The 18609-nt window shown below is 35.0% G+C and overlaps 4 protein-coding genes across 7 annotated transcripts; 2 read left to right on the plus strand and 2 right to left on the minus strand.

The window, feature by feature from the left end:
* Positions 1–3094: 3094 nt before the first annotated feature.
* Positions 3095–4133, minus strand: LOC18041856 (alpha-crystallin domain-containing protein 22.3). The gene is made up of 2 exons (XM_006433222.2): positions 3617–4133; positions 3095–3342 (listed from the first exon to the last, which is right to left on the minus strand). The coding sequence occupies exons 1-2, from the start codon at positions 4131–4133 to the stop codon at positions 3095–3097; spliced, it is 765 nt and encodes a 254-aa protein (XP_006433285.1).
* A 3500-nt stretch (positions 4134–7633) lies between these two features.
* Positions 7634–10209, plus strand: LOC18042289 (alpha-crystallin domain-containing protein 22.3). 4 transcript variants are annotated; one of them, XM_024184428.1, is made up of 3 exons: positions 7634–7743; positions 8996–9363; positions 9746–10209. In XM_024184428.1, coding segments are annotated over exons 1-3 (612 nt in total). In that variant the 5' UTR covers positions 7634–7741; the 3' UTR covers positions 9988–10209. The 4 variants fall into 4 exon arrangements, with proteins under 4 accessions (XP_024040196.1, XP_024040195.1, XP_024040194.1 ...); XM_024184427.1 differs by having other exon boundaries at positions 7634–7724; XM_024184426.1 differs by lacking the exon at positions 7634–7743 and adding an exon at positions 8013–8781.
* Positions 10210–10819: 610 nt separating this feature from the next.
* Positions 10820–11735, minus strand: LOC18042290. The gene has a single exon (XM_006433224.2). The coding sequence runs from the start codon at positions 11571–11573 to the stop codon at positions 10902–10904; it is 672 nt and encodes a 223-aa protein (XP_006433287.1). The 5' UTR covers positions 11574–11735; the 3' UTR covers positions 10820–10901.
* An 831-nt stretch (positions 11736–12566) lies between these two features.
* On the plus strand, positions 12567–14928 carry LOC18042291 (root phototropism protein 3). Its single transcript, XM_006433225.2, has 4 exons — positions 12567–12858; positions 12947–13016; positions 13267–14388; positions 14479–14928. The coding sequence occupies exons 1-4, from the start codon at positions 12686–12688 to the stop codon at positions 14842–14844; spliced, it is 1731 nt and encodes a 576-aa protein (XP_006433288.2). The 5' UTR covers positions 12567–12685; the 3' UTR covers positions 14845–14928.
* Positions 14929–18609: the final 3681 nt, after the last annotated feature.

Here is an 18609-nt window from a genome sequence, read left to right on the forward strand (position 1 = left end):
AGATGCTGGACCAGAAGCATCTATAAATTCAAAGCCATGAACCCTAGGTTCACTAACTGATGGTATACTCTCCGATGGTGGCAGCACGTCATGGACAACATAATCCTCAGATTCCTCTATGTCATGGACAACATAATCCTCAGATTCCTCTATGTCATGGACAACATAATCTGTAGATTCCTCTATGTCATCTATATGTCTTTTTGCTTGAGAAGTTGGAGATGCCAAAGTAGGAGTTGACTCTCCATGGGATCCACTCGGTTCATCATTGGATTCTAACATTGAAGACTCTGGGGTAACTATATACTGAGATGGGCTGTCCATTGCAGTTGCAGATACAGTAAATGCAAACCTGTATGACAATGCAACATGAGTTAAGAAAATGAACTGTCAATTTCACATAAATTTATCCCGAAACATGTAATCACATACATGACATCAAAATCGTGGCTTATACACATGTATGAAATAAATGTCTTGGCAACATTGGCGATGTCTTGATATTTGCCAGTGAAGTACATTTACTACGCAACCCGACAAATTTATCATTTTTCAGAGTAATAAACCACAGGTTCAAATTTTTACCAACATAATTGGTTATAGCTGACAGTTGGAAATAAGAGAGAATATTCAGCATAATTCAAATTTTGGCGCGGGCGCGAAATCAAGAAAATTAGTTTTTTTCCACACGAAACAAACAGCAGTGAGGTATCAACCATATTTTTGCATTTGAAAACAGGAGATACGATTACAATTAACACAAAGGAAGCACACTTTGCATATTAAAGGACCAGATAATCTACCAATCCATCCATCTTTATAGCAGTGTAATCTATTCATGAATTTCCATAAGCAGCTGCATTACAGCTTCCTTAGTGTAAAGGTATATTACTATTGCATGAATCAACTAAAAGATCAATCCCACATAGATCAATTTAAGAACAAAGAATTTTCAGATGATATTGCGAGAAAATTAGATGGACTGTTGTTACAAGAAATAAAAAACATACATGCAAACCATCAAAACTTAACCAAATTTGAGTTGTTCAGAAAATTAAAAGATCAACAAGATTTGAACACAAATCACTAAATAAATAAATGAATAAAACCCAAATTCACCTTCAAGCAAAGTGTACAAAGTTGATAACTTTCTGCGAAAACAAAAGCATGCAATCATGTTAGATACAACCCCATTTATGGGGGAAAAAAAAAAAAAAAACTCTAAAGCCAACAAAATTAAGAACATATAAATAAGCTGCTGATGAAATTAAACACATGCATGTACATAAAACGTGTACTCAGAAATTAACATGCAAATAAAATACATGCATTAGAGAATCAAGCTAGCTATAAGAAAAGCTAACCAGTCGAATAGAAACAGTAAAAGGGCCAGGCAATGGAGGAAAGAAAAAAAAACAAATGGGTTTAAGTTTTGTCAGCAAGAGAAGTGAGGGACAAAATGTTAATGGTAACGTATATATAAAAGTTCACAGTGTATGCACAGACTTTCCCGCACTGGTAATGGACACCTCTGTGTGCGACCCACATCACTATTGTAAATTTTTTTAATTATTATTATTATTATCTGATTTTTTTTTTTTGACAAGGAATATGTATTTTCATATTATATCAAAAACTCTATAATATTTGTAAACATAGTTAGTTAAATTGGTAAAATTTTTTATCTTGAAAAATAGAGATCAGGTTGTAATTTTGCTCAAATGAGTGGGGGGAAATTAAATTTTATTTAGGCTAAAAAAAGATAATATTTTATTTTTTTACTAATTTATTTAATTATCTTTCAAGTATTATGTGACAAGTAGTAATATCAAAACCATAAATTAATATTATTATTACCTCATTTATTCAAAGAATTCTTTCAAAATTTACACTAAGCGAGAATTAAATTCCAAACAGGCAAACCTCTCTTTAAACAGTAAATACCAATTATACCGAATTAAAAATCACAAGTTCTGTTAAATGTTAAAAATTTACGATGATTTAAAAAGTTAGGAATAATAATGTGGTGGTTAATATATTTACAATCATTTTATTGCTTTTTTTTTCCTAATAACACAATTGGTTTTAAAATCTTTTTTTTTAAAAGGAAGAATAAAGTTCCTGATAAGGTCAACATATGGCAAAAAACTTAAAAAGTAATTATTAGCTGATTTCATCATTAATGAATGAAATCTCACACCCACACTGTACACTTTAATTCTAAACAACCCGTTTAGGGAAATTGGATGTCACTTGAATCAATTTGGACATATCCAACTTAGATCCTATCACTGAATTCTTTTCAAATTGATAATTTTTATCTATCTATGGTAACTATATCTTGACAACTCCATCTGTGGTGACCATATTCTTGTAGTTCATGAGTTGTGCCAAGTGAATGAAAAGTTGTCACAATTAAATAGTGTATGAGACTAGTTCTTTTTATTACTCTATAAGAAATTATAAATAAAAAAAAGTGCCAAATTTACTCTTAACGACTATATTTTCACACCAAGGTCTTGCGATACAAGAGTGTAAGGAAAAATTTTATACGCATGATAAAGTAAAAGATTTTAGTTTATGTTTTCACCATTATGTCCTTTTATGGAATTAAAATTTTGGATCCGTCATTGCTTATCCACAAGAGAGGCTTTGTTGATAGGATGATGGCGGTGGCAATCTAGTTCCTCTGCTCAGGATGTTAGAAGATTGAAATGAAAAGTTTATTATAATAATAACATTTTTATCTATTTACTCTAGTAAGAGTCCCTAAAAACATAACTTACAAAGGGGTCAAGACCCTAATTGTCAGTAAATATACTCAAACTAGAAACATTTTAATACAACGGTAGCTTTTCTTGCATGGCGATGTCAAATTCAGCTAAAAAGAGATTACCATTGAACATTTTCAACTAAACAATCATCTTGTCAATCCAAGGCAAAATAAAGAAAGGGTGGAATTATATTTCCTATTTCCTATAGTGGAAATTTGATAATTTGAGATCCACTATTAACTATGATTTGAAACTAAAAACGTAGAGGAACCAGTTCAAGCCCAGAGAGGTCAGGATTTTGCAGGGAGCAAAATTATATTTCAACTAGTATGTTTTTGTTTCATCACAATTCCCTCAAGAATCCCATCGATGCCAAAATTTCCTGAAAACTGTTCAGGATTGACTGGACCAGGAAGCTGAAATGATATTGAGAAGTGTCCAGGAGGGCAAAGGTTCTGGGTCTGCATTTCAAACACTTGGGAGTACTTATACACTGATTTCTCGCCTGTAGTTGTCACTCCCTTTATCAATACCTTTCCCATGGGATCGACTTCACAACTAAAATCACCTGCAGCCAGGAAAAGCATTTGTTATCAATAGAGCATTGGAACATCGCATTTAAACAGAGAGATTGGTAGAAAAGCTATAGCTAGCAGTCTCTTGCTTTTAAGTTCAGGTCATCACATCAGTTTGTCCTGAAGTGATACTGCTATTAAAATGTAATATGCTTGGCTATCGCCTAGTAGTTATCATAAAATAAATAGATGAAGATGGAAAAATAGTGAGAATTCTTGACCAAACACAAAAAAAAGTTATGGATTCAAAGTCATTAAGCAACTTACCATCATCTCTTTTCACCCCTGGAAGAGCTACTCGAAACATATAAGAGTCTTCACATTCCCCAATATCGACAAGTCCTACGACTGGTCCCACCTTTCCCGTGGCTGCACTCCCAGTCACCGAAAATCCAGTTTTAGTTGCAGCTGTTATTTCAGCCCACACTTGTTTGGTTGGGCGAGAAGGAAGAAATAGCAATGCTGGCTCATGACCCTCTAGATATCTGGTGTAATTACTCACAGGTGCACTCTCGGATGGAATACTATCCAAAGGTGGCAGCCTACTATTTGAAGGCATCACCTTGTGGAGGTTATGTTCCTCGGATGCCTCAGCGTCATCTAGATGTCTTTTTCTTTGAGAAGTTTGAGATGGCAGAACAAGAGGTGACTCTCCATTGGATTCGGCTTCTTTGACAGGCACATCATGTAAACTACCTTCTTCCAAAATGAGGAACCCAGCAGCTTCACCGGATTCTAACATTGGTGTATCAGGGGCAACCATAAACTTGGATGGGCTATCCATGGCAGTTGCTCACACAACAAATGCCAATCTGTATGAACAAAAAAGTAACTAAGAAAATTAACTATAACGGCATATTCATAGAAACATATTTATTTATCTATATGTAGCCCTGCAGCAGGCAAGTTAAAGTTGCCAGTACTCATAATCATTCACTATGTAAACCGCCTCCCAGCTTCCAATACTGATTAATTTGACATAAGAAATGTTGATTTCAAAGATAAAACTTAGCAGCAGGCACTAAAATTTTGGTCAAGAACATTTCATAAGTTATCAGTTCTCTTCTTAACATTACTCTAAAGATAACCCAAAATGGTAAAATTCCAGAAAAAATTAGTGACCGTTGCTAAAAGGTTAGCCACAATTGCAATAATTTTTGTTTTTTCTTCCGAAACGATTAGAAGTGAGAAATCAACCATCAACTTGCATGTTAAAACCGGTGCTATGATTAAAATTGACGCAGAGGAAGCAAACTTCATATAATGAGAGGATCAATTCAAGCCATCCATAACCATTCATCCATCTATCATTCTGTGTACCTATTTAGCTATTTTTTACAAGTAGCAGCATGGCAGCTTGCTTTAGAGGTCTAATACTTGAATAATCTAAACATGCAAACCATCATAATGAAACCAAAGTTGAGTTCTTGATCAAAAGATTATAAATTCCAACAAATTTTAAAGACAATCACAAAAGATTCATACCCAGAACTCGCCTTCAAGCAACGTGTACCAAGTTGATATCTTTCTGCAAAATCAAAAGCAAGCAATTAATGGTTAAAAAAAAAAATACTCATGGACATAAAAAAAACCCCATTTATGAGGAAAAAATTTAAAAAAGAATAAAGCTAACAGAAATACATAAAGCACAAGTAAATTAGCTGAAGATAAAATTAAAAATTTGCGTCATGCATGCACATAAAATATGTACATTACAGAAACAAGAGCTAGAAGATCAGAAGGACTTAACCAGATGATGAGAAAAACAAGGGGAGTTTGGACTGAAGGACTGGAAGTGAGGAAGAAATGTAAATGGCTACACATGAATTCTGAAACTTTTGGTCGTGGGACAGATTCTGAGAAATATTTGCGAAATTTGATGGGGCTAGTGAGTGGTTACTGACTTACTGGCAGCTGGTCACTTAACAATTTCTCAATTTTGTTTCTGAGGACAATTTGGACTTTTTACTGCTCTTCATGGGACAGACTCGCACACCACCCTTAAAAATATATATAAATTCTCCCTCCAATATGGTAATATATTTTCATCACAATCCTTAAATTATATTATAATATCCAATCTATCCATTAAGTCTTACGTTTTTCCCTAATACCCTTACTGTCATCAAAATTTCAGTTAAATTTAATGAATTCTTCTATTTATATTTTTCCATACTTCTATTTGTATTTTTCTTAATTTTAATTATAGTGAAGTTTATAATAATTATAGAGAGCTTTTCTCTTCATGATAATTTTTGTAAACTTCCCAATACTTAATTTAATTACAAAAATTAAATGAAATTATAATTATAAAAAAATTGAAATTATAATTATATTTTGAGATTTATTTGTTTTATTAAATATTTTATAGGTATTCTTATAATTATAATAATTTAATTTTTTAAAATTTTGTAGAGTAAAATAATCTTTTAATACATTTAAGGGTAAAATAGTTATTTGTTAGTGTCAAAGTAGTTGATTGATATAAGTTTAAAAACAAATGTGTTATAAAAAACATGTCAAAATTTTATGATGGTTAATGCACATATGACAAAATAGAGGTGTTTTTTCCTAAATTGAATTAATTCTTTTACTTACTTCTTTTGGGGAATAAGGCTCCGTTTGGTACAATTTTTCAAGTAGAACTTATTTAAGTAGAGCTTTTACCTAAAAAATTTTAGTTGTTTGATTATCAATAAGAATTTTTATTAAAAATCTATGAAATTACCTTAATATGCAAGATTTTTAAGTTATGTCATGAAAAGAATAAAATAAGATTGTCAAACAAGTAGAAGATATTTTGGATATTTTAACGTTTAAAAAAAAATTCAACCTCTACTCCCAAAAGTCCCAAATTTGAGTTTTTTTCTAGTAGAGACAAAATATCTTATTTAAGCTCTCAAAACTCTGCTAAAAAAAAAACCAAACAACGATAAAAATTATGATAAAAACTTATGAAATAAAATAAGCACTCATGACCATTAGATAAGTCATACCAAACATGCACTAAGGTCGGCTCTAGAATAATAGAAGCTTAAATGATTTTTTTTTTATGAGACGTCCTTACGTTAAATAGCTTTAACAAAAAAAAAAAGAGAATTCAGAATTTAATTAATTTTTAACTATATGAATATCAACAATCAACAGAATAGTAAGAAACTTTAAAAAAGAAAAGTATCAATAAGATATCTTTTGTGCTCTCTTTAGAACTATTATTTCAAGAATATATATATATATATATATAGAGAGAGAGAGAGAGAGAGAGAGAGAGCAAGAAATTTTATGAAGTTAAATAATTAAGTTCTCTTTAAATAGATAAGAAATTTAATCATTTTCTTAGAAAACTAATAATAAATTAACAGTTAGACAATATTATTAGTTATAACTCTTTGGCATTAAGGTCATCAAATGTAGAATTTGTATAAAAATTCTTAATTGTAAGACAATTATTAATTGAAGAGAGGGCTAAAAAATAGGCTTTCCTACATAAGTAAATTAAAATATTTATTAATTTGAGTATATCATAGAAATACCAAAAAAAAATTAGGATCCTCTCAACGTATACCCTAAATGACCACAATGGGCTCTCATAACATATGAGATTATAGGCAACTGCATAATTCACCTATATTTTAAACTATTGATCCTTAAATGAAAAAAAAAATAAAAAATCTGCCATTGCAGATTTGCTAAGTAAATATGATAAGTTGGATAAAATACTATTTTTTATTACTTAAATGTAATTTTTCTTTTTATAATTTTATAAGAAACAATAAAGTGAATTGTCTCTTTTTTTTTTTTAATACCGTGGTAGAATTTTATTGATAAATGCACTTAAAACTTTGTCAAGATAAGAATAATGCATTAAAATTGAAGTCTAACTTGAAAATTACTCCGAAAGAAAAAAAAAAGGTATCCAAAAGGTATCCTCCCATACACATGAAAAATTCAAATCATCGATCTAAAAAATCAAGCGAGGAAATATCTACTACTTAATTAAGTAATGATTTATAAGTGTCCACTACTTAATTAAGGAATAATTTGTAATACAAGACAACAAACATACTTGAGAAAATATAACATGAAAAAATTGAGTTTTCTTTTAAGAATAAAAGGGTAGAATAGCTAATTCATTCTAAAGCTGAAGATAAGGATTTCCATGAAAATATATGTAACTTCGCTTCCTTAATGGAAAAATGTTAAAAATCGAGGGGCCCAATGGACAAACCACAAAATTAAAACAGAAAAATAAGCAAACTCTTCTGCTCTCTCTGACCTCGGTCACTCTCGTAGGCTCAGACTTATGAATTCATAGACTCGCCGTTTCAACTCAGCTCAATCTCTCTTTCAACTCGGCCATGACGTCTCCGTTCAGGTACAACGCAGGATCGCATGTAAGTGTTTACTTTACATTAGACATTTTATTCGTGTAATTTGTGATTTTGATTATTCTCTCTATTCGTTGTATTATAACTTATAATGTTTGTGATATTGAAATCTTAGTTGATGATTATTCAATGGAAGCACCGGAATTGTGCTTTTAAAGCATATTTGTTTCTACCATTTCAGAAACATTAAAGCTTTTTTAATATTTTAGTTGCGGGTACGAAAAAGTTTTGATTTTTAGCTACTTGAAAGCTTTCAGACGATGATGTTAGGGTTTAGGGTTTTAGTTTAGATTTTGATGGTTGTTTATAGTTGTAAGCTAACTTGTACAATTAAATGAGTTACTGCCTTGGATTACATGCATCAATGTTTTCAGCATTTGTGTTTTAGAAAAGTCCTATCACATTTGTATACCTTGAGAGTTCACGCACGTACGTGTGTGCATAACTCACACATACATAAACTTATGCTCATGCTATACATGCACGGACAGCAGCACACGTGCATACATGTGCATGAAGTTTGCGTGAATTTCACGCAGAAGCAAACAAACCTTAAAAATCTTGGTTGTGTGTGAAACCACGGGCGTGTACCGTGTGCACTTCTAGTTTCGGATACTTTCTCAATTTGAAAACTCACTTCTAGTTTCGGATACTTTCTCAATTTGAAAACTAAGTTGTGCTATTAAATAAAAAATCTAATAGGATTATAACATTTAAGTTGCCAGCGCATGTATTCCCGGAAAGTCTATTCAATCCTGCACCGTAAGTTTAAAAATGGAAAACAAATAAGGGATGGGAAAGTAATTTGAGAAAGGAATCCAAAGTGAGGCGGTTACAAAATTTCCTCTTAGTGACCTGTTGAGCACTATTTAAGTCGAGTTTTAGTCCTTGAAGACATCGATATATTAAAGCTAACCATACACAAGTGATTAGAAACATCTCTCTGTTAGAAATGCCTCCGGTTAAAATTAGAATAGTAGAAGAAAATGAAGATGAAATGGATGGGATCACGGTGCAATTCGAAGATCAGATCAGGATCATCCCGTAAGTACTTGGGACCCTCAGTTGTCAATGGAAGGTTCTGAGGTTTGACAAGCTCTTTTCTTCAAATGTGTTGATTTTATGTTATCGAGTTCTTATTTTCAGTTGGCAATATCATGCGTTCAAGTATTAATATTCCAGTATATTTTTTCGTTTTTCCCGTTTTCTTTTCTTTACTGCGTCTACAAACTATGATAAATTTAAGGTCTTTTGGCAGGTTTGGGAAAACAACGGAAATTGATGAACCAGAACATGATAATCCTCAGCAACATGTCCTTGATGTGGCTCCTCTCAATAGCATGCCATATATTGGTCCACCTACACCCCCTAGCGATTTTGGTTCAACGTCGAGGAAGCAAGAGACTGAAGCTGCAGAAAATGTTGGTCCAGCAATGGTATTTCTTCCTTCCTACTCAACTCGTGAGGAGTTGGATAACATCATAGCTGTAACCAAAACTGGTGTAGCACTGACTGGTGTTGCCGCTTTGGGGAAGGTGGGGACAGGAATTGGAGCAGTTGACATTGCAGAATCAGATGACTCATATGCATTTCGGGTAGCCCTCCCTGGTGTAGCAAGGGATGAAAGTAAGTTCTATTGCTGTTAGGCATTCAATCAATTTGATTTAAGAGTTCATGATTGCTTACTAAAAAATGTTATCTGTGCAAGAAAAGTTCATTTTTTCTTGCACTGAAGAAGCCATACTCATCTATTTAGTATTTTATAATCTTCAAGAAATGATAATTGAAAAAAAAAAGGAAAAGAAGAAAGGATTATAATCAATCATGTGGTACTGGGAGTAGCTTGTTACGATAAGCACAAACATCTTCAAATCTTTATGTTCTTTGTGATTAGCTTTTGTTCACTTATTGCTGTAAATTCTCATTGTTATCTTTTCCCACTTGTCCCTGCTTTATACTGTTGAATTTGCTTTGTTATTTGATTTGATAATTAACTTTTTGGGTGCAGAGGATTTCACTTGTGACATCGATCCTGATGGAAAGGTAACAATTAAGGGAGTAACCACAACTGGTGAAAAGACTGTGTGCAAGCAAAATCAAGTCTTTAAGATGCTAACACAGAATCTTTCCCCACCCGGGCATTTCTCTATCTCATTCAAGCTACCAGGTCCTGTGAACACCGAAGACTTTACCGGTAAATTCGGTACGGATGGAATGCTTGAAGGCCTTGTGAAAAAGAGTGTTGCTTAGAAGTATCCAGCTTGGAAAAGTCTGCTTTGTTACAAAGTAGGACTAGTTTGAGTTCGGGATGGTGAAATCTATCCCTAGTAGTTGCAGCTTAAGACTTTGAGTTTAATACCTGTGTTTAGGAATACAGAAGCGTTTTATCTTTGTTCTGCATCCTCTGTTTTCAACTTCTAATCTTTGTGTCTTCCTTTTCAGTTGTTTAATAATATCTGAGTGTTTCTCTTATGAAAATTTTGTGCCTCAATTGTGAGATTGTTCTTCTTATATCCACTTAATTACACTCACGCTCATTGATAAACTTTAATCATGGGAAAATCAACTTGATAGGTACAAAAGTGTATGATCATGATTTTAAAATCCAGTAATCCAAATGTATCCTTCATCAAGCAATCACGAATTGCAAGATTTCCCCATCAGCCACTCTCTGTAGGTTTTTTAAATTTTCTTTTCCACATAAAAATGGTGCACTCGCCACATACAATAAACAGATGGGTTGTGTATGGGTGAGCGCCTTCAAGACTCAGTGGGCTTATTAACAACCCAAAAATTGATCCAATTCAAGCGCCATTGACATTTCAAGATACTAGCATGTAGCAATTAGCTCATATTCAATTGATAATCATTTATCAGAAACTAAAAATTTCAGCAATCATATTCTAGGTTAGTCTCCATATTAAGAATTTGGCATTACAGTTCCGTGCCTAATTGAACACCTAAACGTAAAAGATCAATCCAGAATTGCCAACATAGAATAGTGTATAAAAAAAAAAAAAAAAAAAACATAGAATAGCGTATAAAAGAAAACAAAATTTGCTTGTAGCTCTTCAACCAAAAATTTAACAAATAAGAAATGAAATAACATCATAATAGAAAAGAATTGTTTCATAGTCTCTCTTCTCTCACAATCACAATGATCTTCATCTACCTCTTCTTTTACTCTTTGTAAGAAACTCTCCCATAACCTTTGGAGCACAAACCCTAAATTCATGAATCAATTTCATTGCCTCCTCTCTCCTTAACCTCAAACTCATCAAAGCACCAAAACAACACAACCCAAAGATCCAATTTTGAACATTTTTCTTAAACCCTTTGATCAACATAATCCCAAACAAACCAACAAAAATGTCACTTCTAAATCCTCTCCCAGAATACAAAAACAAAGAACCCAAAATCACCAAAGACACCAGAAACCCTAAATTTCCCTTTCTTCTTCTTTTCCACCAACTAAACCCTCCTCCTCCAAAACCCTTCCAGAACCCTGGTCCCCCACCGTCTCCACCATTAAATTCTTCAATAAAAAGATCCAAAGGTTGTGGTAAAATCTTGAGATTAGAAGCCAAAATTGAGACCAATTGAAGCACCAACCTTGTTGATCTTTGATAACCAGATCGCCTTTTGGTCCTTTTTGCACATACGATTGCTTTTTGGATATGGGTTTTGTGTGACTGCGAAAAAGAACACCGGAAAAATGGCAACTTTGTAGCGAAGCCAGGGTTTTGAACAAAAGTGTATGTTTCAACAACTGGGTTCAAGAAAAGAGAGTGATTTGAGAGAAGAAAATGGGATTTGAATTGAAGGGTTTGAGGCATTTTTTAGTTTCTATTGCTCATGCGAAGAAGAAGAACTAGTGACCGTTACGAATTTGAAAATCTGGGGAGGAGCTTCGTGTTAACGAATTAGTGGCTTGAAACTGTTTATGGTTCATTGGATTTTGAAAAGTTTGCCCCACCTTTAATATGGGCCCTAAATTTGATAAACTGGGAAAAAAATTGGTTTTGCAAGTGAATTTTTTGTTAACACCCCAAAAAAAAAAAAAGAATTGATAAAGTGAAATTAACGAACTTTCTAATTACAATGATAAAAACAGAAAGTAATTGGTAATGATACAAACAAAAATTTTTCCCCCTGAAATCCTTAAGAGGGAATGGTTTAATCCTTGAAAGTAATAATATTTTCAAGTTCCATGGTTTGGCTACTAAAAACTGTCTACAAATAAAAGGCATTAAAGATAAACTACTTTCTTAATAGTTTTTTTTTATATTATTTTTTGACTTGTTAGTAGTTAATTAACTGGTCATTAAATGGCTTTAATGTCCAAGTTAGGCATTTTATTGAGCCAAGAATGCAAAAGGAGAGTATTACCAACTTCAAATTTCTAACATGGGCCACAAGCTTCAATTGAACGAATTTTGCATATTTGTGGGTTTCAAACCGGGACCAAAACTTTTTTTTTTTTTTTATTTCTGTTTACCAAGTTTTCCAGACTTTCTTGGGGGTCATCAATGATAGTATACCCCTTACTATCAACCAATAAAAGAGGAAGACACGTTGTTTTAGTATTTTTGCTAGCTGCATTTATGATGGTAATGGAATGTGGAGACATTGATTGAGAAAGGCAGCTCAATTCCCGTTGTAAGTGGATGAGAATGCAATGCACAGACTATTATTCTATTGGCAACAATTGTGCTTTTAGTGACAGCTGATGGCAATAGGTAACAAACCCTCTTAATGGCATAGCTTCTATCCACCAAGTATTGCACAATCTCAATGAGCAGGCCACATATACACTCATTGATCCGAGCCCAGAAGTAAATGTCAAGACAGATTCTTCCATCTTTCTGCAAAGTTAAGTGAGTTTCTGTTTGTGTTGTCTCTCGGGATCAACAAAGTTACAAGCCAGTTAACTTTTGCAGGAAGAATCATGAAGTACAGTTTTGCCACTTGTGGAAATGATAAGGCTAGCATGGGAAGAAGTTTAGATAAAGAAAATCCCACCCGTTGTTCGGTATCTGAGGGGAAGCCAAACCGGTGTATAATTTTTCCGGCAAATGTTAGTATGGTTGCTGAAGCTCTAGAAAGAAGAAACAAGGACCGGTGAGACTTCTTAATACTTGCATATGTTTGAATTCTGTCCTATGGTAAAGTTCGTTATGTGGCAATAACCACTGACCGTCCTTTGCAGGATTGTGCGGGCAAAAGTTGCTAGTGATTTGATTGTGCAAATTGCTGATTCTTGCTTTCACTTACACAAGGTTTGCTGAATAAATTGATGCATCTCTATGTCTTGTACTGTTTTTTTTTTTCTATTGTCTCATCATTGAAGTGATGCATAGGGATCAAATACATTGCTCTGCAACATTGGTAGTATTGATTTTGCAAAATTGAGATGTTTTAACTTGCAATGTCCTGGTGAATCATACGGTCTTTTGAGACAAAGCCTCATCATTTGAGAACTATATTCTCAAAGTCAAAGCTTATAACTCACCAATTTTTGGCATGCAGCTTGCAATGGTCTCGAAAAGTGAATACTTAAACAGAATTGTATTCAAAAGGCGAAGCAATGGAGAGAAAGAAAACAATCCAATGATCTTCATCAGCAATTTTCCAGGTGGAATAGAAATTTTCGAATTAGTGGTGAAATTCTGTTATGGATGGAAAGTTGATGTTACAGCAACAAACATTGCTGCACTGTATTCGGCTGCAAATTTCTTGGAAATGAACGATGATCTTGACCAAGGAAATCTAATAACCAAAACAGAAGCCTTTTTGAGTTTTTCTATACTTTCATCATGGAAGGATACATTTCAGATCCTGAAAAGCTGCGAATCCATACAGTCATGGGCCAAAGAGTTGCATATCTTGAAACGTTGCTCTGAAGCCATTGCATTGAAGGCCAGCATAAACAAAAAGGGATTTACTTTTCATGATGGTGATGCACAGGGCGCTCTAGCAAACAATGTAGAAGACTGGGAAAAGGAAGGCAGAGCTGACAGTTGGTGGTTTGAAGATGTTTCATCCCTTCGAATAGATCATTTTATTGAAGTAATCAATTCCATTAAAAGAAAAGGAATCACATCAGAGCTTGTAGGATCATGCATAGCTAAGTGGACTTCAAAATGGCTTTCCCAAATCACTTCTGGTCTCAACAATGTTACCCCCAAGCAGTTGACTCACCAATTACGCCGAGTCACAACTGAAAGTTTGATTAGGATCTTGCCTGAGGAGGAAAATGCAGTTTCTTGCAACTTTCTACTTCACCTTCTCAAGTTGGGGCTGATGATGAAAATTAATGCTGAATTATTGAATAAGCTAGAAAGAAGAATAGCGTTCATGTTAGAGCACTGCCGCGTTTCGGATCTCTTGGTTAGGAATTATGGAGAAAATGATACTGTTTACCATGTAGGCATTGTTGTTAGAGTGGTCGAATGTTATGTTTCTTTTGTTCTAAGAAATCCAGCTCCAAGAATATTTGTAGTTGGAAGGTTGGTAGATGGCTATCTCACACTAATTGCAAGAGACAAGAACCTTGCAGCCAAGAGATTTCAACTACTAGCTGAAGCACTTCCGAAAAGTGCTAGAGTTTGTGATGATAATCTTTACAGAGCCATGGACATCTATCTCAAGGTAAGGTAGTTATTTCAGTCATTTGCCATAGGCCATTTCCACATGCCGCGCTTTTAAGTTCATGTATTTGTTTTTGTAACTTGATTGCAGGCACACCCTGACCTAACAGAAGAGGAAAGGACTAGTGTCAGTAGAGCCATGGAATTTCATAAACTATCTCAAGAAGCTCGCCAGCACATGATGAAAAATGAACGGCTGCCCTTAAAAATGAGAGCACGGTATATCCTTCTTGAACAAGTGAACATAACAAAGGTAATGACAGCTGGAGGATCAAATTTCTGCAGAACAAAGGGACAGGCAATTATCAGAGTGAGTAAAGGTTTGGAGAAAGGACGGATGTCTTCACATAAGGAGATCAAGGTGATGAAAAAAGAAGTTGAGACGATGAAGATGCAACTGAATCAATTGCAAATGTGCAAAACACAGCTTCAGAATCAAGTCAAGTCATGGCGCTAGTTTGAAGATAGACAATTTCATGTTTGTGTTTAAAACTTGCCGCCTAAGACATGTTTTCTATGAAATCCTCAGTGATGGTGCTCTGCGAATTTTGAATTCTGGCAGTAATAGTTTCATTAATCTTTGACCTCAACGATGTTCATGACAGGTTATATCCCAAAGCAAATTAGCTATCAAATTAAATTCTGTGAAATGAACCGTTTTGAAAAGAAATATCAGATCGGAGATACCTGCCAAATAAAGTAAATAAATAAAGAAGTTGGAATTCAATACAACTGGGTTCTCTATTTGTTCCGAGTATTGGTTTAGGACTAATGCAAGATGTGGCATATTGCGTCAGTGTTATTACATCTACATGTTTAATTGTTTTCATCAATTGTATCAATGTCATATATCTTTCATCGCTGTCATTACTTCATTTTGCTTACATTTCATCATATTCTGTCTCTGTTTCCCTGCCAAGTGGCAGATGCAGTCAATATCAATTCACATAATGAAAAATAACTGACCTTTTATGTATATACAAGTAACGGATAATCAAATATCTGTTTTTATAGAGGTAACACCAAAAATCATTGTTGTACTTCTGCAAGCAATGCCAGTGCTTTGAGTGAAGCATTTAAACAACAAATATGTATAATTACACAAATATATGGTAATCACGACGAATACACGTAACACAAATAGCAAAATATTAAAATGACATATCTAGAAAAGGAAATGATGAAGAGATTATACGTGTTGAACTGCAGTTAGCAAAACTGCATTTTGCGGAACCCAAATGGCAGAACTCAATGTTTCTCATACAAGGTGAAGTGTTGTGTTGGTCCTTGAACACTGCTCATTCTGTTGGCCTACCTCTAATTCACTTACATGATGAGCAACACAATGAAAACACAAAGGATCATCATTGCAGAAGCAGAAGGCAGCTGTGGAGAGAATATGATCGGGCAATGCAGCAGTGGCATCATAGAAGCTGATAAGTTATGGCCATTCAGCCTGAAACTTACGACAGATCACATTCGTTGGGACAGCCTAAAGATTCCACCTTCACAGGCATTTGAAGAGCACATTTTAGCAAATATTGATGAAGCTAGCCGTAAACTTTTGGATGCATACATTCCTATTGAGCTACACATTGCTGATGCTGATGCTTGCGAGACTTACAAAGTGAAGTTGGTCAAGAAAGACTCATTTTGGTTTGAGCCACTGCCTGATGTGGGACAGAAAAAGAAAATCTCCTGGTGTCACAAGTTAACCCAGGAAGAGGAGACTTCCAATGATACTGTAAAGGCCAGGGAGGAATTTGCTTATTCTGTTGAACCTTTCAGGCACATTATGAAGAAACGAAATCTCAGTTATAATCAAGAGATTGGTTTTCGCTGGTCTGGCAGCAAAGGTGTCATCAAATTTGACTTCTCAGTTTTGTATGCACCCTGGTGGGACTCTTAACAGCTTTCACAATTTGAGAGGTAAATTCATTACAAATACAAAAGCATTGCCGTATATACTCATTCTTCTATAAATATCTGAGCATATTTGTCTTTTGGATAAAGCAATTATCCAATCAACATGTTATCTAACTTTTTTATTATTGAATGTGCAGGGTGAAGCTTAATTTGCAGACAAATAAGGCCTAGTGTTCTTTTTTTGAAATGGAATTAAACTTTCATTAAAATGAAGAAAGAAAAACAAACATTATTTCTGAGGGGTCTGAACCCATCCAAACAATTTTTTCACATTTCTCTAGTGCTACTTAGCTAGAGAGTGAGCAAAAGCATACAAGATCTAGGTATATGTTGAACCTTAATCTGATTAAAATTCCTCATTAAATTTTGAATAGCTGCCACTACCCAGAAGATCTCTTTCATGCTGCTCTGTTTGTTGTTTACGAAATCTACTACCTCTTGAGAATCTGTCTCAACAATTAAGGAGGGTAGCTTAGCATTCCCAGCAACCTGCAGGCCGAATTCCATAGCCTCTGCCTCTACATAGGCCACATCTCCACAAAACTTTGAACAATTAATTGCTGCAGCCACTACAATTCCCTCGGCATTTCTAATAACAACTCCCAAGCCTGATGTTTGCTTGTCTCGGTTTGTGGCTGCATCCACATTTAGCTTAAACCAACCAGCTAGAGGAGGGGACCAATCCTGCTGTGCCTTCCAAGCTTGCTGATCCATGTGAATTGGTGCTGGCACATGGGTTCGTTTATAAGCCTTTAGGATAGCTTCAGCTTTGGCCAGCACAATCTGGGGATCTTCCTTCTTCAGCTTGAAAATAAATTGGTTCCGTGCACTCCAAATCCCCCAACAGATGGCCACTAGCAATTCAATATCAGCCTTTCTCCTTGAGCATAATCTTCCCTTCAACAAACTCAATAAATCTTCCCCAGCCTCTTCTTGAAGTTCCTCTGCAAATTGAGTTAGCCTCCAGACTTTCCTCGCTGTTTTACAATTGACCAGAGCATGAAAGATGCTCTCCACACCATTTTTGCAGATCTGACAAATCGGCTCTTGAGCTACCTTTCTTTTCCAGAGATTTTCCGTAGACGGAAGGAGGTTTGTGGCTGCCCTCCACATGAATATCCTCAGCTTTTCAGGTAAATCCAGAGCCCATATTGTCTCCCATTGGTTTGTTGTATTTCTAGAGCTTGAGGGGAGTGCTGGAAATTTCAATCTCAAAGCTACCTGGTAGCCACTCTTAACACTGTACCTCCCTTTTTTGTCATAATGCCAAAGGATTTGATCATCCTTCGGCTGCCTAGGAAGAGGCATGCTTACAATTCTGTCGGCATCTAGCTTATCAAAATGGCAGTAGATCTTCATTTCGTCCCACTGGTTGTCATCATCAATTAACATTGAGACATAGGAATTTTCTGGCAAGGTTGGCCGAGAGGTGGGTCTAAATGTCGAGGGCCTTGGAATCCAGCTAGCCTTGTAGATCTGCACCTTGTCCCCCTTCCCAATTCTCCATCTTGAACCAGCCAAAATAACTTGTCTTCCCCAGATGATGCTTCTCCATATAAAGCTCGGGTTAGATCCAAGCTTTGCATTTAAAAAATCAGCTTTCTTGAAATATTTAGCCTCCAGCACCCTTGCTGCTAACGAATCTGGATGTTGCAGTAATCTCCACCCCTGTTTAGCCACTAATGCTTGGTTAAAACTTGAGAAGTCTTTAAAGCCCAGCCCTCCTCTACTCTTCGCTTGGCTTAGTCGTTCCCATTTCGCCCAGTGAATACATCTCTTCTCTTTTTTGGATCCCCACCAGAAATTGGCAATAGCTCTCTGAATATCATCACACACTCCTAGAGGAACTTTGAACACGCTCATGGCATATGCTGGAACAACCTGAGCCACAGCCTTAATCAACACTTCCTTGCCCCCACTGGAGAAAAATTTATGCTGCCAATTGGATATCTTCTCCATCACCTTGAGTTTGACATCTTGGAAAAAACTACTTCTCTTCCTCCCTATCATTGAAGGTAGACCTAAGTATTTCTCATGCCTTGAAACCACATTGAGCTGAAAAATATTCTGTATGGCTGAAATTTGCTCAACTTTGGTATTTTTGCTAAAAAACATTGATGACTTCTCGAGATTAAACAGTTGGCCTGATGCAGTGGTGTAGCAGTCAAAAATTCTTTTCAGATTCCCACAATCCGTAGGCGAAGCTCGGATAAAAATTAGGCTGTCATCAGCGAAGAGGAGGTGTGAAATATTTATGTCTTTGCCAAAACATAATCCATGAATGAGTTTCTGCCTT

Source organism: Citrus clementina, unplaced genomic scaffold (genome assembly GCF_000493195.1).
Source record: "Citrus clementina cultivar Clemenules unplaced genomic scaffold, Citrus_clementina_v1.0 scaffold_5, whole genome shotgun sequence".
NCBI lineage: Eukaryota > Viridiplantae > Streptophyta > Magnoliopsida > Sapindales > Rutaceae > Citrus > Citrus x clementina.

Excerpts from the sequence above, each read along its gene's own strand:
- LOC18041856 (XM_006433222.2), bottom strand. The coding sequence starts at position 4,133 with ATGGATAGCCCATCCAAGTTTATGGTTGCCCCTGATACACCAATGTTA. Across the intron at positions 3,343-3,616 it reads AGGGGTGAAAAGAGATGATG|GTGATTTTAGTTGTGAAGTC; the intron begins GTAAGTTGCTTA and ends TCCTGGCTGCAG.
- LOC18042290 (XM_006433224.2), bottom strand. The coding sequence starts at position 11,573 with ATGCCTCAAACCCTTCAATTCAAATCCCATTTTCTTCTCTCAAATCAC.
- LOC18042289 (XM_024184426.1), top strand. The coding sequence starts at position 8,690 with ATGCCTCCGGTTAAAATTAGAATAGTAGAAGAAAATGAAGATGAAATG. Across the intron at positions 8,782-8,995 it reads GATCAGATCAGGATCATCCC|GTTTGGGAAAACAACGGAAA; the intron begins GTAAGTACTTGG and ends GTCTTTTGGCAG. Across the intron at positions 9,364-9,745 it reads TGGTGTAGCAAGGGATGAAA|AGGATTTCACTTGTGACATC; the intron begins GTAAGTTCTATT and ends TTTTGGGTGCAG.
- LOC18042291 (XM_006433225.2), top strand. The coding sequence starts at position 12,686 with ATGAAGTACAGTTTTGCCACTTGTGGAAATGATAAGGCTAGCATGGGA. Across the intron at positions 12,859-12,946 it reads GAAAGAAGAAACAAGGACCG|GATTGTGCGGGCAAAAGTTG; the intron begins GTGAGACTTCTT and ends CGTCCTTTGCAG. Across the intron at positions 13,017-13,266 it reads CTTGCTTTCACTTACACAAG|CTTGCAATGGTCTCGAAAAG; the intron begins GTTTGCTGAATA and ends TTTGGCATGCAG.